Source organism: Oreochromis niloticus, linkage group LG5 (assembly GCF_001858045.2).
Source record: "Oreochromis niloticus isolate F11D_XX linkage group LG5, O_niloticus_UMD_NMBU, whole genome shotgun sequence".
Taxonomy (NCBI): Eukaryota; Metazoa; Chordata; class Actinopteri; order Cichliformes; family Cichlidae; genus Oreochromis; species Oreochromis niloticus.
This window is the reverse complement of record NC_031970.2, coordinates 3,560,015-3,583,912: the sequence shown is the minus strand read 5'-3', so window position 1 is coordinate 3,583,912 and position 23,898 is coordinate 3,560,015. Positions and strand designations below refer to the sequence as shown.

Sequence of the window (23,898 nt, the reverse complement as noted above, 5' to 3'; positions counted from 1 at the left end):
TTCATGGTGAGACTCTGGATCACGATGATAATGCCTCTCAGGCGAGCAATAGTCTCTGGGATGTTGTCTGGCATGATAAGATGACGGGGATGCACTGCGGGTGCCATACTGAACATTGGAAGAGGAGGATCTATCACGACTGGAGTCCAAACGTTGGGCAAGGTAACTCTGTTTCTCCCGTAACTGCTGTACTTCATGTTTCAGGCTGGTTACGGTAAGCGTGAGCTCCTCAACTGCTTGAAGAAGTTTAGCATCAGTAGGCTGAGGACGTATCATAGCAACCTGTTCTGAAGACGGAATATGAGAGGATCCTGCAGCTGTAAGTTGCAATGCTGCCCGAGCTCTCTCACAACGGCTGGCAATGCGCAGGGCTCTGGCGAGATCCTCTGCACCCATCTCATGAATCTTAGATTGCAAGGTGGGGTCCAACCCAGCAACAACACGGCGAAATTTTTCACCTTCCAAGGCATTGTAGTCATAGTTAGGGAAAGCTTCAAACACAAGACGGGTAATATCTGCACTGTGTACATCTAAACTTTCACCTGGTTTCCGGGGGCGAGCATTCACATGTGTCTGGAAGAATGGCAGAGAATATTTTGGACCGAAAACCTCTTTCAGCTTATCCTTCACTAGATCATAGTCTTTCTGGGTCGATGAAGGCAAACTGTCCCAGTACAAAAATGCAGCATCTGCAAGACGAGTAGGCAGAACAGAGGACATCACAGTTGCCAAATCCACCTCAGGTGGAGTCACAGCTTGCACTGCCACTTCAAAGCGACGAGACCAACTTCTAAAAGATTCAGTCCCATCTCCTTTAAAAACAGGTGGAAGATCTATTGTCAGGGTACCGGAGACGGTATGGTGGGCGGGAGCAGCAACAGTCCGTATTGCATCCACTGACCTCAAATGTGGCACAGGAGAAGAGCGCAGCTCGTGCACAGATTCACTCTCGTCAGCTGACATGTTCCCAACAAATATCCAGCTCAAAAAAAAAATCACATAAACAGAGAGAAAAGCTGCAACAATCCTTACTATCTCCCAAAAAAAATAAAATATTACTGTTACTATTTTCAGTTCATCAGCTGTTCACAGAGAGGAATAAATCCCAGCGGAACCCCCCCCCCCCAAAAAAAACGATCATATCCGCAGCTTGGGAGTAAAACTCACCAAATACACAGAGCCATCAAGAAAATAAATCGCACTGCTGCCACCAGATGTAACGTGAGCGTTCACTAGATGGTTTGGAATCTCTCTGAATAATTAGGAACAGCAAGATGGAGACGGATAACTTTTTAGCAGCCTCTTTACTCTCAGCACACAGCAACAACCAAAACCCACACTTCCTGTGTGCCGCCCTCATGAATACTTCACTGGCCTCTCAGAAGCCAGGAAATCTCATACTCAGATCAAAACAGGGAAAACAACTAGGTAGATATAACACATACTTATTACTGGATTGAACATGCATGTCTAAACATTCAAACGTGTAAACATGTAAATATCAAAACACGTAACCACCAAATAGCTACATAACTAGCTTTATAACCTTTGTAAACACCTCTTTGTATATGAAATTAGATTTAAATTTACTTCTACACTTTACACGTGCATGTTATGTGACGCTGATTTCCAGCTTTACTCTGCGGATGCCTTCATTTTTCAAGTGTACGAGTAAGCTTCACTTTTTGCAGCGGCGGTGCCATCTCTTTGAGAGGAAGCTGCTGTGCACGCTCGAGGCTCTCCCATTTTAGTTTTACAAGCTCAAAATGCTGCTTACAGTATTCTCCTATTCTTCTGCAAATGTGGACGTAATTAGCTATTTTGTGTCACAAAATCTTTATATCTTCAGTGACTGGAGAAAATTTTATGTAAATTGCAACTGTAGAAAAAAAACTGTTTAATTTACAAAGTGTGGCTGGAGCTGCAGCAGTCTACTGAGGGAAGGCTTCACACTGTGGGGACTTCATTCATATTCAGCTACATGTTTTAATGGGGAAAGAGCAGAGAAGAAGAAGAGCAGAGTCTATCTGAGGAATGAAAGTGTTCATGCCAGTTTGTGTTTGGGTGGTTTTTGTTAAACATCCTGGTGTACGTGTATTTGTGCATGTGGGTTTGTATCCTGTTTATGCACTTCTTCCCTTGTGCACCAGCCTGCATGCTGATGCAGTAAATCTATGTTAAGTATTAGCGTAGAAGCCAAGATGTCTGCTCCTGTGTGTGTGCAGGTCTGTGTCTTATGTGCACTCGGAAAATGAGGCTTCCGGCAGTCGGGAAAGAAAGCCACCCTTTGCTATCATGCATAATAACCCTGCTGTCTCTTAGCTAGCACTTTAGCTGCTTGTTCTTTCAACAGAGATGGATTCTGCTACAGCTGTCAAAAGACCTTTTAGGTCAAATATCACATAGAAAAACACAGCAGACCAGCCTGCTTTTTATTCAAGTCTAAATATGTTTCTGAGGGTTTTACAGAGAGAGGGAGAGAGTTAGGGAGAAACCTATAAAATCAGGAAGAAATGAGAATAACAGGCTGTAGACAAATAGAGTAACTGTGGTCAGCCATGCATGTGACAGGAGCAGTTCAGAGGTGCTGGTCCGGCCTCCTGGGAGCGCGCTCAATTACCTGTCTGCCCAGGGCCATAAACACAAAATGTGCTCTTCACAGTCGCACTGCCTCACGGCTCTGCTCCGCCGCTGCTCATTTAAAAGCCACAGCACTCTGTAGCCTGCTGTCATCGCGCTGTTTAAGGTGATTCATCGCTTTAACCTTTGGATAACATTTACACATTCTGTATTTGAACATGAGTTACAGTAGACCTGTTCAAGTTTTCCTTATTTCCTGTCATATATGTGTGTTAGTGAACGCAGTAGTGAACGTGCTGTAGTGAACGCAGTAATCAGATTACAGCTACAATTATGTCATTACAGAGGTTCTCAGTTATCTCCATGCTGGGCGGATAGAAAGAAAAATTATTATTTCTTTCTGCGTCTTCACGGTAAAGTCAGCTGATTTCAGTTTGTGTTGCTCTGAAGTGTCTTTGTGCTGTTTTCAGCTTTGCTTTGTGTGTTTTGTGTTTATACGTGAAACCTAATGTAATAAATCCTTTGTAATAAAGGAGAAAATAGATCAGAGTGACAGTGACTGACTCAACCCGCTCAGGCTACGTCCACACTAGCCCGGATAGATTTGAAAATGGTGTTTTCGTCTGAAAACGCTCCGCGTCCACACTAGCGTTTTCAGTCGTTTTCACAGAGGTGTGCGTTTTCGAGAACGTTTCCAAAACGCTGCGTTTTTCCTTGAGGAAAACGCCGTCTCAGTGTGGACGGGAGGTCAAAACGGAGAGAAAATGATGCGTTTTCAAACGTCAGATGTGGACCTCTGCCAGTGTCAGCAGCATTTTACCACCTGTGCTGAGGTCAGTGCTCGCTCTCTGTTTGCTGTCTCACCTTCACATGATGCTCATGATGCTAAACAGAAAACTCCTCTGTCTGTGCCCCACTTTGATGTGACAGTAAACCAACGGGATGGAAACACCAGACATGCATCAGGAAGGACGAAGCACACGTGCACACACAGACTCACACGAGGCCTTCGAGCCAGGCATCATCAGAGGAGAACCTGAGCTGTTCTGAAGGCACTGACCTGTTAACAGCCATTCACTGTCACAGCTAACTAGGCAGAGAGAGCAACAAGGTTTTCTGTATGTCTATATGTGTGTGTGTGCGTGTGTGTGTGTGGCCCAGTGTCAAAGTGTTGTCCTTAATTTAGCTGATGGCGCTGAAGCACCGGTCCACTTAAAAAGGTCATCTTGTTACAGAGACAGAAAGAAAAAGAGACAGACGAGACGAGAAGTGTTAAAAATAAAGGAATGCAAAGGCAGACGATCAGAGAGGGAGACGAGAGGATAATAAGGAAACGGAGGCACAGAGACGAGCAACGGGGGAAACACAAGGAAGGCGAGCGAGGCTGCAGGAAAAATGTCATCCTCTCAAAAATAACACAGCACGCCTCCGGCCCAGTCGGCTGCAAATACTGTACGTCACCCCGTGTTGACCCGTGCTCTGAGTGCCTTCCAGAGGCCAATAGGAGGAATCTAAAACATCAGGTATAAGAAACTAAAAGAAAGGGAAACAGCGGACGAGACATTAGACATAATCACCTTCACAGATATTTACAGCTCAGCCACACAGGAGCCAATTCTGTGCTTCCCACCGATGTCCAGGAGACAAATCCGAGCACATACAAATAATGGTTGATTATCCTAAACAGCACAAGCGCCACAGTGTTCCATTGTCCATATTTGTGTGTGCAATTGTGTGTAAATGTGCATGTTTATGCAAACAATGTTGGCTTATATCCCCATCTATACACGCGTGTACAAAGAGGGCTTATTTATGAGGCTGCTCAAGATGTTCTGCGTGAAAAATAACTTGGATGTGACACATTTAATTTCATGGTTTGTTACCTATATATGATTTAGCCTTGCTCAAGTGCTTCCATCTCACTGACGATTTAAAAAGAGCTAATGTGAGCCTTCGTGTAGTAAAGTTTAGCTGGTTCACAGCAGTGTGATTGAGCCCTTCTTTTTTTAACTTGGCAAGAACAACTGTAACTTTCTGCTAACACAAAATTACTCCACTAAAGAAATGCAGGTTTAAAGCTTCTTACAAATGAGAAAAAAGGTACACAAAACATTTAAAGTTCCATGTTTCTTCATGTGTTTCTGATGCGAGGTCTGCATGAGGTCTGAGACTGCAGACAGCTCCATCAAGTTTAAATGAAGTCAGAGAGACGGGAACCAGAAGTCAGTCGTGTCTCTAAAGTTTAATATGGGGTTTTCTTTTCACTGCTGCTGTAAATTATTCAGCATCTCACCATCTACAACACTCGATCCTTGTTTCCTAATGGACAGTCTGACTTCTCAGACTTTCATTGTAAAACAGTTTGGACCTCCTCCTCTCTGACTTCGTGCTTTCTGCTCAGAACACTGACGGATGCTCACGTTAAGCCATGTATATGTTTAAAGTGAGCGACTGAAAGATGTGAGATGTGCCCAGTTAACTAACAGCTCTTTGAGAATCACCTGGTTAGTGTAAAAACACTATTTTATGTCAAACTGTGTAATCTTTGGTATTTTTAACAGATTCAAACAAAGAAATTAGAACAAATGACATTTTTGTGAGAGGCTGATGGTAAAAAAGTGCCTAAAGATACAATTTAAAACGGGTTCTTTGCTAAGCTGCCTGTTATGTGTAGACACATCATCGCTTTGGTGATGAGGCTGAACAAATTAAAACAAGCATTCCTCTGAAAATGATCAGGTACAAAGAAATGAGTGAAGGAACAGCCAAAGAAAAACTTTGCAAGACCTGCAGAAAGGCTGCAGACGTTTTGTATGATAGTTGGGATCATGGAAGCTCGAAACTTTTGCACAGGACTGTACGTCTTTTGTCCGTGCGCTGTCCCGGGCAAAACAACAAAACAACAAAGACTGAAAGATGTTTCTGACCTTATTCTCTTGGTTGTGCCAGAAACTTCTGCTCTGTTTCCATATTTCTGTGCAAACTTTAAAGAGCAAACAAAGAAAAGTCTCATATTCATCCTCCTCGGGGTGCAAACTTCTAACAACAAACAGCAGACTTGTAAAACTTTTAATCAAAGATGAGCAACTTTACACAAAACTCAAACTAACACATCCATAGGCTGGAACGAGTTGGAGGAAATGTACAGACTTGTACAAACTCCCGGACCGTACCCAGCAGTGACCTCTGTAACCTGCTGATGTTTGCTCTTAATAAAACAGTCTGGGCCTAACATCATCCCTCCAGACTCTCCTCTGCAGCTCTTGTCTTTCTCTTTGTTAGACTGCTAAATAATCGATGGTCTTTGTAACTGTGCTGCTGACCAGCGGTGAAAGCGCTCTGGGTCATAAATGTTTTAATTCTGCAGGTCTGGAAGCAGGCAGCTCCCTCTCCTCTTCCTCACTTCCCACCCAAAAAACATGCTGACGTATCATTTCTGCCTGAGATGAGATTACTTTGTGGCGTCCGCATTAAGGAAAACTGAGTGAAAATATGCTGAGACAATCTGAGGAACAGACGAACTGTTCAACACCTCTTTACTACAATCAGACTTTATAAATGGAATTTCAATTTGTGCCAAAGGAGCTGTCAGAGGTGAAGATCATTCAGGGTCAGCTCACCTCTGAAGGTGGAGACGCGGCTGTACGTTAGTATGGAAACACAATATGTTGGCGTCTACGCTCCAGTCAAGCTGTTAGAAACTGATGAATCAGCAGTTTCGTTCACTAAAGCCGCTGCCTTAACACACTTGATGCTGTTGCTTCTTAAATCATACACAAGTAAGTAAAGCTGTAGGAGGAAAATGGTGGACAGCATGGAGAGCTGCCCTCTGCTTTTTTTCTGTATTTTTTAATCAGATATTTGTATAAATCAAAGATAATTGACTTGCACTGACTATCACAGACTTTCTGTATTATAGCTGTAATCTTAGTCAATCGTGTTATTATAACTCTGTGACTCTCAGCCAGCAGTTCAACAACCTCTAACATTTTATATGAGATTAGAATCACACAGCTCGCGTGTCATGTGTCCGTCACTCCTGTGGCGTCACGTTCATTTTTGTCAGCTGTGTCTCCAGGTGTTTCCACTCATTACCCTCCTGTGTATTTGAGTCCTCTGTGTCCTTCTGTTCCTGGTCGGGTCGTCTGTTGTGGTCGTGCAGGGTTATGACTAACTATCTTCATAGTTAGTCAGAGTTTTACCCTATTTAGGTTTCAGTTTAGTTTCGCCCTTGTTTCACCTTCTTTTTCTGTTTTCTGTATCAGCCACAATAAAGGTTCACTTATTGTTAAACCTTAGTTCGTTCAGTGTTCATGGGTTTAAGAAGCCACAGTGCCTGAACTGAGCTCAGATATCTGAGAGTCTGCTCACAACACCCACTGAAAGAGCTTCTACAAGTCAGAGCTGCATGCGAGAGACACTCGTGAAGACACTCGTAGTTCAGCAGTTGAAGCATCAGTGTGAAAGGAATGAAACGTTAGAGTGCAGCATGGAGTGAAAGAAAGTCCTTACTGAGCCGTACAAACTGAGCAGTGGGTGGTGAACATATATTAATAAAACACTTTAAAAGTCGACATATTGAGTTTGAAGCACCTGTGAACTTGCACGACAGTCAGCCGAGCGCGCCGCTATGAAGCGCTGCAAAAGTTCATGTCGGAGCTGAAAACATTAGCACACTGTGCCATTCTGAATGTACCGGGTTCAACTTTTTAGCTCATTTCGCACACTCATCTCAACACGACCTCTTAGCATCAGTGGGTGAGATGATGCTCCTGGCTCATCAGTTACACAGGAAATGTTTTTACACGGTTAAAATACTTTTTAAGATCCTTCTTTTTGTTTCAGCTCAGCTCAGCTGGTCCTTTGCTCTCTTGGACATTTTTTTCTTCCTCATTCTTTTCGTGCCATCATACACTCTCACATACACTACACTACACAGCACACACTCTCTGCCTTTTGTTTCCAGCTCACTGCTCTGCTGCTGTACACCAATTACAGTCTCCTTTGTTTCATTCTTATCACACCTGCCGATGAGCTTTGGATAATCCGTGTTTCATTGTCTTCCAGTCATTTCTGCAACAATCTGAAAGCTAGAAAAGACTCTGCAGCTGTGATTCACTCTCCTGTCTCCTCTTTCAGCCTGCTGTGCCGTTCCTCTATTGTCCTGAAGGAGTTTATCTGCTAAACTTAACCCTAACACACCCATTTATTCGGCTCTGTTATGAGCCCCTGCGTTGCATCAGGCCCCTTTTCATGATCCCTGTTTCAAGGGGGAAAAGAGAAAAAAAAGGAGGATGGTGCAATTCCCACACTGAGCTCCGTGCAGCATCATAAAGCACTCTGCTCTATAATTTCACACAGCAGCTCTGATAGGCTCGGATGATAAAATAACAGTGATTACATCACAATTGCAGAACTGTACATCTACCGCCTTTGTTGTTACTTGATTCTTGAACAATGAATGTCTTTCTAAATATTCTGAGGAGGAGAGATTTCCACTGCAGCGAGTCGGTGCGACGAGCTTCAGGAAGGTGAGAGCAGACAAAGGTCTCTCGCTCTCTTTATGTAAGACTGTTTAAACAGTGCAGGTCGTCCTGCTGGAATTCAAATTTCACGGCCGATATTTCAGGAAGACGGCCGCATCTAGTTTGACTTGGCGGTTATGTGACCTGACAGCAAGGTCCAAAAGAAGCACAAAGACCTTGTGCTTCTTTTGGACTCACTCAGACCGAGTGACAATAAACAAACACATCAGTTTTCCACCTGAATCCTTCCTGCTGCTTTTCATCACATTTCAGTTGGAGTCGCTGCGTTTTGACTGAAACGTCTCCAGGCACTGTTTCGCTTCCGTAGCTGCGGCTCATCAGCCTCTCAGCCCACTCTGACTCAGACGAGCTCTTCAAAGCAAGTTTCTATTCACTGGGCAAATTACATTAACTGGCCCAGTGTGATCAATCAACTACAAATCAAAGCTGATTAGAAAACATCACATCTGTTACGAAAGAGGAACAGCTCGCCTCGCCCTCAGCCCGAGCGCTCATTTATTCACACTTTACATCTCTCCGGTGATATCCGTCACTGGATAACGGCAGGTTCGTCTTATATTTGTTGACTGGATGATTACACGTTCACAGGCACAGGTGTAAACACAGGCTTCCACAGAGAGTGTGGTATGTTGTTGGTGCTGCAGCTTCAGGGCCCGAGTTTTTGTTGCAGTGCAACGAGCCGGCAAAGACAGCTCTGACCGTTTGATATTTTCCTGACCTTGAAATCCGCCTGAAGCATCTGCGTGGTATTTTGGTGCCCAGCACGAAGGGCAGGGTGCAGCGCTGGGAGGAGAAGTCCAAACAGGTGGAAGGTTGGTTCCAGTGAAGAGGCACAAAGCTGTTGGTATTTTGGTGGAAAAATCCATCTTAGACTACGCGGGCGAGTCAACCTGCTAAACTAAAAAAGTAAATAATGCATTTTAAGTGAATCCCTTCACAGCAGGCAGGATTTAAAACTGCATCAGAAATATGGCAGTTCTAGCTCGAACATCTGTAAACGGATTGATCTGGAAATCGTGCAGCTGCTTTATATTGTTTGAAACTGTTTTCTCTCACTTCATTAAATCTTTGCAGCTATCTAAATATGAATATATGCTGTAAGAAGCAGTTTGCCATGTTGCCACAGTCATTTACTGCATTTAACCTTTATGAAATCATACGCCAGCAGACCAAAAGATCCAATAATCCTACAGACGTCACTTTATGAAGGGCTGATAATCCTGTGTGTCATTGCCTCCTTTGCAAATTTCATTTTAGGAAAAGTGGAATTTTATGTTTGTGCTCATGAGAGCGAATGCTGCTGTGTCACATTTTACAGTATGAAGTGAGATACAGAGGAATTAAAGCAGAAACAGCTCAGACTGGTGCAGTCACATAAACAGCTCCATCAACATTTATGACTTAATCTTGTACCAATCGTACAAGCCGAATAAAACCTGGCACCCTCTGCCTCTGGGATCAGATCCGAGGCGCATAAATTTCCGAAGCAGCGTTTTCCTGGTGGCTGAGCTGTTGTCAGTGCTGCATCTCTGCGCCTGTCCTAACTGTTGAGTCCACATTAGGCTGCGGTGCGGTTTTAAAAAATACATTTAATAGGTTTTTTTTTTTCAAGATTTTTGGCTTCAATTTCTATTTAATAAAAAAACTGGACACTGTTCACTTCTTTGTAAATAACTGTTTCCCCCACTGAACGAGTTAGCTGATGCAGTCGAGGACAATGTGCTGCGCACTGATGAAGGCCAGCATGTGTGCGTTTCTGAAGCCTCGTTCACACGTGCACTGCACTCTTGAACTTAACTTTCAGGACTCGCTGTGTGTAACGTCTTTGCTCTCTCAGAGAGAAAACAGTCATGACGAGTGACCGTGAGTCCAAAACTTCTGCCGTCATCTTTGCTCAGAGTTATTAGAGATACAAAGCAAAGTAAATGATAATGCATGTGGCAGGAACGAGCGAGCAAGATGTGGAACGTGTTTTACTGATATTTAATGTTTAATCTCTACTTTTATCTTCTTCCCTCGATTTAAAAGCATCTCAATGAAACTTTTCCAATAGTGAAAGTTTGATGACCTTAAAAACTGTTTAATTTAGGTCAATTCAATAATTTATTAAGCTGAAAGGAATAACTGAATATGAATGTGAGCATCAGCCTGGGGTTCTTTGGTTTTAAACCAGGCCAAATGTCAACATCTGAGTTCACAGATACAGTTTCTCGTTGTTTTCCTGACTTCACTTGAAAGATGACTCTGACTGTTTCACAGTCCAGCAGCAGCTCCTGCAGCCAGACAGTGAAGAAGCATATATATTTGGACTGTGCCGGGTGTAATCTCCATGCATTGTTCCCTGCACTGAGAATCCTTTTATGTCAGCTGATTTAGGCTGCAGTGAGGAGCTCTGCATCCCAGTGTGATTTAGAAGAAAACAGCAAAACCAAACTTCCTCCCATCTCCCTCTTCTCTTTGTTTTTTATCCTACAGCTGCTCAGTAGCTCTGACCTAATGCTCTAAATATTAAAGGTCAGCTAAATCCACAGAGGCCCACAGAGTTCCCACCTGCTGCACAGTGTGGTGTAAAGATCACAGGAATATAAAGGACAGCAGTGTCACTGCATTTTTCCACACTGACAGAACTTCCTGGTGATATTTTACATGTTTCTGTGTTTGGTATGAAAAAAGATCACATGACATGTGAGAATTTACAAACTGCAGTCAGGTTCACTCAGCAGTCCTGTAGTTTAATAAATGTAGGCTGTAGTGACGGCCTCTGTTTCCCATCATGCATCTGATGGACTGAGCAGTCTGTTTAGATTTTATGTTCCTTTTACTTAATGTTTGTGCTGCTGAATCTTATATGAACTGAAGTGTGGCTGAATTAAATTTACAGAAGTTCTTCTTTTTTAATATTATGGATCCTTTTTCACTTTCCATGACTTTTGCTGTGATGACCACTGATGCTAATAACTACTGGCTGACTGAAAAATCTCCAAATTATGAATCATATTTAATCTTGCACATACTAAAGAGATAATCTGTGTAAAACCAAAGAAATCAAAATGCTGTCTGTATTAAAAATGCATAAATGTATTTATTTTAAACTGGAGCTTTAATGTGTGCCTTGAAAGCAGAGTATAGAAGCATCGGAGATATCAAGCACAGCTCAGACTTCTTAAAGAATATTATAAACATATTTGTATATGATTTATTTAAAATGTTTGTCTGGCACACAGAGTGCTGTCACTCTTTGATGTGAATGCTGACGAACCAAAGAAGCTCCAAAGCTCACCAACATTTTAAAGATGAGAGTGTACAATGACAACGATGTCTTCATTTACAAATGACACGTTTTGGATTGTTGCAGAGAGCAGCAGAGGGCAGAACATGAGAGCAGAGAGTCAAACTGAGCTGTTTTTAAATGGACTCGTGACCAGACTGATGCACAGCGAGCGCAGGCCCAGAAGCCTCTCCCACTGTCAGTCTGGGTCTGGGTTTTTCCTGAAAAAAATACCTTGATTGTTTTAATCTCTGCTGTGGAGGGTGACCGGACAGGCAATCACACACACACACACACACACACACACACACACACACACACACACACACACACACACACACTCACTGCATTTTCATATCTCATTGACACAATGCTTTCTCTAGCCTAACTGTAACCCTGACACTAAAACCACATTTTGAGTCTCAAAAATGGCTTCAAACTAGTGGGGACCAGGATTTTGTCCCCATAAGGGCTGTTGGTCTCCACAAGTATAGCATAACTTCCAATTATTGGTCCCTGAATACACGCCCACACACACACATATCAATGAGTCCTGAGCGTGAGGGACTCAGGTGTAAAAATGGCAGTACTGTCATTCCTAAATGGTGAATTAAAGCTGAAAGTCTGGACTTCAGCCACGTGTTGACTGTTCGACTGAAATCCCCTGCAGTGGTGTTCAGAGGCAAAGTGAGGAAAAAAGGGGTCATTGTCTAAAAACAATAAACCAAACCGTAATAATTTACAACAGACTAAATTTCCAACAAGATCCCTGTAGATTAAAATACTACAGATTTAATCATATCGCTAACAAATAAAAGAAAATCAGACATTTTTTACAAAGAGCGATCCACAGCAGCTCTCAGATCAGAGCTTTGAGAAACGGTGCTTTCACTGAGTGCGAGCTGCCCTCTCGGTGGCCCTGACGGCTGCGGTAATCTGAACGCTGATGAACCTCAGCGTGTGAAGTTTTCTACAGTGCAGCTGGATTAGAGCAGACTCTGAGCAGGAAGGCATTTCCTCCGCGAGACACAGCGATTCGTCTCAACCAGCAAGCCCATTGTGGAGAAACCAGGTGATTAGGGTGGAACTAACAGGATTGGGCTGATGCCTCTCTGCTGGGAGAGAGAGAGCGAAAACACACGAGACAACACACACACACAGAAACCATCACACAGCACAACAAGGCACGCAAAGATGGGAATGCATGCGAGTGGGCTCGATCACATGTTGGCTCTTTGAGCTCGTGTCACACAGATTTGCACTAAACTCACACATAATGAATTTCCGGACGTTAGAGTCAGTGTACACAGAATTTAGCCACATTCAGGCTTCCTGTAACTGTCAGCGATGATCTGCTGCCATCCAGATGATTTCTGCGCTCTCACAAAGCTACACGACATCCTGTACACCGTTAACACAACCAAAGCTTTTACTACTGGTAGCGTTTAACTACAATTAGATCAGACAAACTATCAGCCAAATTCCATTGTAAGTCACTATTGTGTCACCAAAAAATCTGTAAACCCATCTGTAGTGTCTTGCAGTGGGATGGTGGGAGTGGATGCTCTGGGTTGAAGGGCGGGGCTTGTTCAGGTGCATCGGACGGTTTTTTAGTCAAACTAATCGGCACCTCAGCTACCAGTGATTGTAACGTTGTAACTGCTTCCGTTTCTCAGCAGCCGTGTACAGAAATATTCAAATACTTCTTAGTTGATGGGTTTTATTTTTGTGATACAATCACTGCCTGGGTGTCTGACATCGCTCAGACTCACAGCAGTGATCATCAGGCTTCAGTTCATCTAAATGTTGCCATCGTGGCAACTTCCTCACATTTAATGACTTTTTGTTTCCAGCACCCAGAACAATCTTCGGACAGTGCTGCATCACAGTGGGAGGTCTGCTGCTCTGTCTGAGCTGCTGCACTCAGACAGAGGCAGTGTGTGAGAGAAAAAAGTAAGAAAAAGCGAATTACTCTTGAATCACAGCACAGCATCATCTTTAACTTATGTGTGTGTGCAGTTGTCCACACTGAGGTTATATAAAATCCAACTTTCTTGCTTAGACTGCCCACAGGCTGGATGTTTTCTCTCACTTCTAGTGTTTGCTCAAATGTGCCATCACTTCTTCTTCTCCAGCTACCTACTCTTCTACCACAAGGATGACATAACCAGAGGCCAGAGGTTCAGGTTTAGCTAAGCATGACACCCATTTCTACTGTGACTGACTGAAGGAGTCTGTACTCTACAAAAGCTGCAAACATGCTAAAGCCAGCGCCTGTGAATACTATATGTTACACTCAGTTTAGTTGCAAGAAATGAACAAATATGTGCGTAAGGCTGTGGGTGGTCTGCTGCAGCATTTTGGATGACTGATAACTAAAAAACATGCATACATGGCAAACGTATGTATGCAGTATGTCTGCTGTTTAACATTAACAGTGCATTCACACGTCAGTTAACAGAAACATCTGGTAGTTTGGTTCTGTTGTGGGAAAGCAGCAGCATGGGCCCCCTGCAGGACAGAGCAGGTATCAGCTATGACTACAACCAGCAAGAAAGGAAGGGGCTGTGGTGGAGGTGGGTTGCAAAGCAGCTTGCATCAGTCGTTCCGCTAACCTAACATGTCTGCAGATTAGCTATGTGACATGAATGACATGAATGACAAATCAAATCAAATACTGTTACAGGGGCAGCGGTTTTCTGCTTCCTGTTGCTTTGCTCTTGAGGAAAACAGTCTGGATTTCAGAGCCTCTGATTCTTTAAAAGTTGAGTAAAAACATGAACAAATATTTAAAAGAACAGTGTTTTGGATTCTGACGCGTCTGTTTTTTTCCATTTTGCTCTTCCTGGCTTCAGTGGCAACAAAACTAAGAATCGGTGTACAGATGCAGGTCTTTGATAAGCAGCGCTCTACTGCAGGCTTCCTAGATCACTGATATTTGCATGAGGAAGCCTGAGCTTCAACTTTTTCTTCCTTATTATGCCTGCTGTGCTGAATCCTATTGCCCTTGCTGCAACCCACAGATTTGAATGGTGGTGCATCGCCCACAGCCAAACTGGTCCATGGCAAGTCAAGGCAAAGCTTCCCTGGAGATGCAACCTCTCAACGAGATCTGATTTTTACTGGCACTCTGGCTTATTTCACAGATTCAACCATAAAATTTAATGTGCACCTGAGGTGCTTTTTAAAACTTACCCTACGTATGACTTATTTAAGGGGAACCACAAACCGATAGGATCCTCGGAGCACTGCGACACAGTCACTGTGAAGAAAACCGGAGATTTTCAAACCTCACTCTGTGGTTTAACAGCCAGATCTGCAGCAGAGAGAAGAATGGTCCTTCTGCTCCATTTATCAGCTGCTGGGGAGCATCATGGAACTGACATCACAGAATTACAGCGCAGTGCCTGATCGTATATCAAGCACCACACAACGGCCCAGTCTAGACTGGTCTGCCATAAGGAAGGATTATATAGATATAACATAATGTACATCTTATTTGAAATAAAATGTGGAATACATAACTGTTAATATGACACGCTCTTATGGAAATCTCACTTTTTGGCTCTGCTTATCGTTAGTAAGAATGAGTGAAATGACTCATTAGCATCAATGCTCCTAAAATGTTCATTCTGATTAGTTCTGTGAAGTTTCTCTGTAAAATACTTTGAAGATATTTTTTCCCACTATCTAAAACATCACATTTACCACTATGTAGCAAGCAGTGAGCTTCATGTCACCAATGAGTCACACAAGAAACAGAAATGGATTTATTATTGAAATGAAGCAAAACTCAGAAGCTACGTAATGCAGTCAGCTCGAGCTGCACTGCTGCTCCCTCTCTCTCTCTCTCTCTCACACACACACACACACACACACACACACACTCTCTCTCTCTCTCTCTCTCCCTCTCTCTCTCTCTCTCTCTCTCTCTCTCTCTTCCAATTTGCTGGTCTATTAAAGCGGCAGGATTTTATATGTCTCGCTCTGTCCCGTCAGTGCTGCTGCCGTTTCATTCCCTCCACCATCCCAACATCCACCTGTAGAGGAACATTTACTCATCACTCCCGAATTTCTATATGACGTGTTTGTAGGATGTGATAGGCTGAGAGCTTATAGATGTATTCTGCTACAGTAATAAGTCATTTCAAACATGAGTTGTCTGACTGAAACACCGTGCCTCTGACTCATATTTGTTAAAAAATGCAGCTCATCACATTTCAACCTTGGCTGAGAACAATTACATCCTCCCATAAGCTGGTGTATATGAAAGCTATGATGCTGGTAGAATGTGAACTTTATTTCAGTTTCCCATCCTCTCACACAAACAGCAGCTTGATTAACTCTGGTGCACCTGAAGAGATAAAAAGACGAATGCAGGAAAAATTTTTATTAAATCAGAGATGAACTTTTCTCCTGCAAGAGAAACTCGAGTACAGAAGAGGAAACTGTGACAGAGATGGGAAAGCAAAATAAAGTGAGACAAATATGTTTAAAAAAAAATCAGACTAATCTTTAATATTTAATCTAAAGTGATCAGAGTTTTAAGTTTCAGTGATCTCAGTTCATTTGTATTGGTTGAAGTAGCAGAAGTCAAACTCCCCATGATGAGATATTCAGTCCTGGGATCTGATCTCATGAAAAGTAGCTTTACATTTTAGAAGTGACAAATCGCCAATGCAAACACTCACATTAGCATGAAACAGCTCTGCTCAGTGCATTACTGCATTACAACACAGCCAGAGATATTACAAGAAATAAGGTCGTGTCAATAAATTACTGAATGACACAGAGAGCAGACATTAAATGTGGGATTTGTTTTTCACAGTTCCCTCCATCTTAAATCCAAACTGAAGGTCGACTTGTTTTATTTATGGCACCACCTCATCATTAAGACAAAATAAAGAACAAAGCAATAGCTGATCTCTTTTATGCCACAAATCTACAGCACAGAGCAGGCAGCAGATAGAGAGTAAAGCCTCTTATGGACCGAGAGAGCAGAAGGACACAGAAGGAGGGGAAATGGACAGACCAGGACCAAACACACAACAGGCTAAAAAGCCACAAGCCTGTTAGCGTGTGAGCCAGACATGGTGATTTTAAAAAGGGAGAGCGATGGAAACAAAGCTTTTGGTGTGAATCACAGGCTCAGGGAAGCAGCTCCAATAAAATCTGTTAGATTAAACAGTCAACACTCTACTTAATTCAGTCCACAAAATAAAATAAAAAGCTGACATCTGGGTTTTACCTTTGTAAAAGAAAAAAAAACAAACTGTCTCTCAATTTCTTTTTTGTGTGATTGGGACAAACTGCAGTGTGTAGCCCTCTCCCAAACTCCACCACTGTGTTCTGTGTGGACAAATTACAGGTTTATGAGATTTGCAAATCTTTGCATTGTGTTTTTATTTTAAAATAGATATATCCTCAAAAAGATATACAGGAAACATAATCCCTACAGACTGCACCTTCAATTTGCAGAGAAATTACTTCGCAAACGCTGACAAAGCTCTCAGGTAACAGCATGAAGGCAATATTATACTGAAAGCCGCTCTTTCAACATGAGCCAGCAACAAGCACTGAATAAATGTTACACAAACTGATGAAGTTTTTCTGGAAGATAAAATAAATCTGTGGCTTGAAAAAATTAAAAAAAACAAGTTAAAATGATTTTTGTTCTGGTAGAAAAAAAATTCTTACTGTTCAAAATGTTACATTGGAGTAAAAAACCAGCCACACACACACACACACACACACACACACACACACACACACACACACACACACACAACAGTAGTTCACTGGAGTGCATTTGCTGTGGCATACATGTAATAAGCTAATAGAAGGTGATAACATTAATTTCTGTCCAGAACTTTGTTAAATTTGACAGATGTGAGAGTTTGACTGCGATGAAAAGTCTTCACTAGCAGATTCTCAGGGGCTCAGTAGAAAATGTTGTAACTGAGTACATTCAGGTGGTCAGCTGATATCCTGAACCTGGACTTGACCATCTGAAGCAACCTCACATCATAACACTCCCACAGGCTTGTACAATGAGCACTAACTGGGCGTGATGGGTGCATCACTTCATCCAGCTCTCTTCTTAGCTGATGTAGCTACAGGGTCAGTCTGGACTCAGACCTCCTGACCTTTATCCATCGCTCCAGAGCTAAATCTTTATTCTCACTTGCAAACTGAGGTCTTTTTTCCAATTATTTTTGCAGGTAAATGTTTTTCTTAAGGCTACACAGATGTTTAGTCTTTAGTTGAATTTGACTTCAGCAAAGACTTAATGTCCAGTTGTGAAAACTGAAGACTTTTTTCCAGACACATTACTTCCTCAGATTATTGTTCATCACTGTTCTAACACATATTAACAATGTGTTGGATAGTTATTAACCACGTTTTAATCTCAGCCATATCCTTAGTTCTTCTCACTGACAAAGGCGAGCTTTTCAGGTGCGGTTTGTCTGTCTAACAGACACCTGTGTAGCAGCACATGGATGCCTTGAGTCTTAACACAGCCTTTGGCCGGAGCAGCAGCAGCTCTGGTGTTCCTGAGAGTTTCAAACATGGCTGCAGGTCAGCCGTGTTACAGAAGTGCTCGGAGTCCGATACAGACACGAGAGGCGAGTAAACAGACTTAAAGTGGAACAACACACTTTGAGTTGTATATACCAGCGAATGGCACAAATAAAGCTTAAGCTGTAAGGCTTCTTGTGTGGGCAGCAGGGTCAATTAGGTGAGTTTGCTCTGTCAGATATTTGTGAGATGAACGGGTGCAAAACACTGAATCACTTTCTCTGCAGACATGTGGTTAAATTCCCCGTACAGCATGCTGTCGTGGTCTTCATACATGTTCTAATAATACGCTGTGTCTCTGTGGAGTCTGACTACAACAAACACATTCCTGTAATTTGATGCTGGATCAGAAAGAAACACTTTGTATAGATGTGACAAAATATCGACACGCAATCTTTGTCCTAGTTTCAAAGAATGCCTGCCAGATTTTTAGATTTTTTTTTTTCAAAAAAATTGAAGAAACCTAAAAGTAAAAAAAAAAAGAAAGTACATTTTACCACAAAGATACTTAAACTAAGTAGTACTATGGATGTTTTCCCACCTGCAGTGTTTAGTCCGTTTAAATTGAACTCTGGTCCATTTTCCCCCTTGGTGTGGTTGATGTGTGCAGATATGAACACAGTAATCAGTAATCGGGGGAGACCCAAAGGACCGCACCGGGACCCTTTGGAGGAGGCGCTTCATTTATGGTGTGAATGTGATCCGACCTCAATCTGAACCAACTACCAGGTGTTACAAGTTTCAGCTAAAAAAATGTCCCGTAGCTACGTGAGCTTTATATTCTCAATGCAGGAAGGAACTACAGATGAGCAAAGCTCTGTCCAACCAACAGCTAGCTGTTATATTAGCGACCTTTAGCAGGATAATTTAAAAAAGAGCCAGACTAGCACTCTGTCAGAGCAAACGTTAGAGACTAAACCGAGGACTGATAAAACACACTCCTTCAATCCAATTTGGTTCAAAAGAAAAACATGGTAAGTGTTGCCAAAAGTCACTATTCCACCTAATGGCGCTCATACTTCTGTCTGCACTTTCACTTACTCCTGCCCGTTACATTGATCCATGTTTGTGATTTAACCGAGGAGGTAATTTATATTTGGATTCACTGCACAAGTATCTGAATGTTACTGGTCGTTGTCCCACCAGGCTTTCAATGCCACTGCTGGTCCGAGAGAATGACAGCAGGGAAAACACAAGTCAGGGAGAGGCGGAGTTAGCAGTGTCGGAAATTTCAAAGATGGCGTTGTGCTTTTGGATCGATAGTTTAATCTTTAAGAAAAGAAATGAGTAGCCAAGTGTATTTAATCAGATGTTTAAAAACTTGTGCAGCCCACCCAAATGTAGGCTATGGTAACAGTTGCTGTTGTAATGCAGTGTATCGCCACATGGTGGCGCCTCTTGTCTCATGACTGGTAGGTCACGCCCTTTTTGTTCTTCTTCACTGTGTACCGTCTCTGTAATGGATTCTTCCTTATGTACACAGACTAGTGTGCTCTCAAGTAATGTGTAGTAGAGCTGGCACTTTTATTTTTTGATATTTAACATAAATGAGTATCCACCTGCACACCTCCGCGGCTGGCTTCATCTCCACCGCACGTTACACTATGTGAGTTCTGGTGAAAGTGAGACGTGAGCTCAATACATTATCAGCAGCTGTCAGGGCGCCAACCATAAAAGCATCTTCTCCTGGTTGGAGAGCTCACGACTTTTACCTCTTTGTTTCCCATAATTTCACCTCTCTGCTCTCAGAAATTATGCATTTTGCTACAATAGCTGCATCAGTATATATGTATATATATGTATATATATATCTATATATAGATATATAGATATATATACACATGTTAAAGTATAAATCTTCAGAGTGTCTAACACGATCTCTCAGAGTAAAGTTCAAATTCTGAAAAGTAAATGTTGAAAAGGAGAAATGTGCAGATCTGGTATTTATTTGCATAAGTTTCCATCACATGCAGTTACAGACAGCAGCTAAATAAACAGCAATTTTCTCAGCACTGACCAAATAAATAGAAATGAATAAATCGGGAGCAAAAGTTAAGGAGGAAGGAAAATTGGTCTGAGAGGAGAGCGTTGAATAACCAAAGCTGTCAGTCTGGCTCACCTTGGCATTTGGCTTCCTCGTTGAGAACCCTCGGTACCATCCTGAAAGGAAACACAAACAGCAGTGACTAAGACTGATGAACAAACACGGAGATCGTGAAGAGTGAAAAGTGGCCATGACTCAGCAGCCTGAGGGAACGTGCAGAGCGACTTTGACTTCAGCATTTTCCAACAAAGGGATCTTTGTTCAAAGAAATTCTGTCTTACAGGAACTGTTTTAATGGAAATATACAGTTAACTAAAAATGAAGTTAATGGTAAAACTTGAAATTCCACCATTAACAGCAATATGGTTCTCAGCACTACAGCATAACACACATGGTTTGATACGAACTTATTACATAGTAGTAATAAGTAGTTGCTGCCCATAACATGGGTCTATAAGCCCATCCAAACGTTTCACACAAAAACAACAAAAGACATTAGCCTGGAGTTTATGCACAATTTAAGAAAAGCAAGATTCAAATCTTGTAGTTTGATTCTGCAGGTTTAGCATGGATGGAAAATGATTGTGCAGACTTTAATCATATTAAAAATCTCAAGTCCTCATTCAGTCAAAACAGTTTTTAGAAGTCAGGTTTGTTATTCAGCTGCCATCTTGGCAGTACCTATGGGCCATCATCTAGGCAGTTATTTTAAAGCCATATAGAGACACATAACATTAACTTCACTGGTACTGGGGCATTAACTGCATGGACAGCATAATCAGTTGCAAAATAACTGAAAAATATGTGAAAAACTGTGTTAAATTTACCCCAACCCTCCCCTACCCGATGTTATACTGTCCTATGGCTTCATTCATGGTTCAGTACAGAGTGTCTATATGATCATCCCACCAGAGCAAAGGCCATGCAGCACATAGAGAGTATAGATGTACCTGCAGCACATTTAAACCTCTGTAGTACAAACGTAATAACACGACTGGCTTTTTTGGGGGGAAAAGTCTTTCCACAGATTTCTGTTCAGAACATTTTGAGTGTCTTTGATTTAGTGTCATGTTGCTTTATAAAGAACAGTAGCCATGGACACAAATGTTCAGTCAGGGTACCGACTGAAAGTCTTTAGCTGATGTGTGCACGCTTCAGCTGATGCTTCTGAATGCTGACAGTCAGTCAGAGACTGACAGACAGACCCTGCTGTGAAGGACAGATGTGGTTCACTGCTCTCAGCAGTGTGTGTGTGGATGTGTGTCCTGTGGAGTCTTTGAAAGGACTTTTATGAGAATTTGAAAGTTCTGACAATAAAGTCGAATATCTGCTGAATAAATCTATTATATACACAAAACCTGTTCACACTGAACGACTTTTACCCCCGAATGCCTCGAGTCATTAGTGGTAACTGTTGATGTCGTCAATGAACTTAAGCCTGTGTGAATGTGCTCGGATCATAACTTCTAAAATAGAAATTCCACTGCAAAGTAATTAACATGATGCACCCTATGATAACATCAGAACCATACAGTACCTCTGCGATTTCAGCCTTTTTGTCTGCATTGTCCCGCAATGAAAATTGCAAATGCTGGCTGGGCGATTACGCGACAACATTTGGTGCAAAAGGCTTTTGCTGCTGTACTGGATGGAAATCTCATGTGGAGAATAGAACAGAATAGAATAGAATAGAATAGAATAATCCTTTAATTGTCCCAAAAGGGGAAATTTCTGATGTAGAGGATGGCATTTAATTGTAAGTTCCACATTAACTTATTTACGTCAGGTTTCCCCAACCCTTATAAACATAATGTACTGTTTATAAGGTTTGGGGAAACCTGCAGTCAGCTGAGACTGAAGAAGTCACTTGGATGAGTGACGAAACGTTTCTCCCACAAAACGCTACGTCCAGATGAACAGATTCAACTTTTGGGGAACTTTATAAAAAGCTTTTTTCAAGTACTTCAAACTTGAAATTTTAACACGAGTCTCCTGGGACTGTCTCGCTTTTGAAGCCAGCATTAAGTGACTATGTTTTTTCTGCACTGGAGTCGAGAGTTCGGTCTATTTCTGTCTGTGATCTGGTTCAGAGACCGGTTTAACACTTCTTCTCTTAACGCTGTATGACCTACAGGACAGTACATGCCCGCATGTGTGACAGTGATGGACCCCTTTCTTCTTCAGGGCTCAGAGCACACCGCCGTTCTTTCCACATGGACGGACATTCATCAGATGCTTCTGTGGAGCAGAAAGCTGCCATGAAAGTTGACTCTACTTGGAGCAAAATCTTGACAGCTGAAAATTGCTGGTATCCAGGGACTAAATATGTGCAGGAGAAGCACCCAGACATCCTCTCAGTCAGTGGGGACATCATTTGTCTCCAGCCAAGTGGAAATAAAAATGATTGTGTCTCTGGCCGTTGGAAATGTGAGGGTTGGGTGGCGACTCTCTGTCGGTGACAGAGTGAACCAAAAGAAACATTTATTTACATCAAAATGATGCACATTATTACTCTGACCTTCTTAGACTACCAAATGCTCACAGTTAGGAAGGCAATTCATTATGCATTTATCAGAGCAGACATCACCTGAATCGCCACCATGTCTCTGACACAAACACTTTTAACTACAGTTCAGAAAATAAAGGAGAAATTTCCTGTAAGACTACGAAATAACAGAACCTCATCATGAAACCCTCACAGTGAAATATTAGCACTTATTGATTAAATACCGAGGAAAATGTTCCAGTGCTGTCCAGCACATCAGACCCTTCATCACATCTCCTTGTAAAATCATGAGATCCATTTCTCTGCAGCTTCCCATCATCTGATCTGAATATGGAGGAGGGCTTAATTGGCTGAGTAATTAATAACCAATCAAGATTCATTTATCATCCTCGTTATGACGGCTGTGTTTACTCCCCAACCTCTCATCTATATGGTAATCAGTCATGGGCTGGGCCAGCAGCGCCTCGGCCCATTCGTAAGAGCTGACGTGATGTGTGTGTGTGTGTGTGTGTGTGTGTGTGTGTGTGTGTGTGTGAGACAGACAGAGAGTAAATTTACCACATCTGTAGGAAATAAGAAAGAGGTTTGAGTGAAAGGGGAAACATTTGGATGAATTACAGCGGTGGCAGCAGCGTCTACAGAGCCGGTGTTTATCTGTGGCACATGGGTGCACACGCAGGTGCATATACAGTAATTTGAAATTATTACACAGCATACTCTGAAGAAGAGCAATCGTCTCGCCTCTAAACAGCTCACAAAGTGGTCGTTAGAATAATCATTTTGCACCGTTACCAAAATAATTACCAATAAAATTCACTGTAAAACATTTCGGGAAGAACTCGAGGAGCCACTTTTGTCGAGTTAATGCATGTTCAGTCTGCACTCATTATCAAAACTGCATTACGCGGTGGATGCAGGTTTCCGTCAAGCTACAAAATCAGTCAAATATGAGTGTTAAATGTTGCTGTAACCCTATAGAGCACATCTCGAGGTAGTTAATGAAAAAGAAGCTGCCTCTTGATGCAGTAATAGCACCCATGAGGCTGTTTTTCTTTGTAATTTTGACAGGGATCCAATAGAAGTGCGAGCTGCAGCTGAGCCACCAATCCACTCTGTGGGAACACAGCCTCCTCAGTTTATACAACCCTGGCGCTATCCCACCCAGCAAAACCTCGTTGAAAAGACGACTTCAGCAGATTTCTGAACGCTGAGATTTGGCTAGTACGTAAAAGGAATAAAGGGAATCTACTGAGGTCGTTTTACATGAAAAGGAATCTTTCTCCAAACCTCTGCTTTATAATTTGTGGATGACATTATGTGGCCCACAGTAACAAACAGTTAAAGTAGAAACTTTTGGTTGGTATTACTACTCGTG

General features: G+C 42.2%; 1 protein-coding gene across 6 annotated transcripts in view; it reads right to left on the bottom strand.

The window, feature by feature from the left end:
* The window catches only part of LOC100707136 (dedicator of cytokinesis protein 3), a 297,568-nt gene that overhangs the window by 181,941 nt on the left and 91,729 nt on the right, over positions 1-23,898 (bottom strand). For all 6 annotated transcript variants that reach the window (XM_019356781.2, XM_019356779.2, XM_019356780.2 and 3 more), the window contains exon 3: positions 20,093-20,133. In XM_019356781.2, the coding sequence (XP_019212326.1) occupies positions 20,093-20,133 (41 nt within the window). The remainder of the gene's footprint in view (positions 1-20,092; positions 20,134-23,898) is intronic.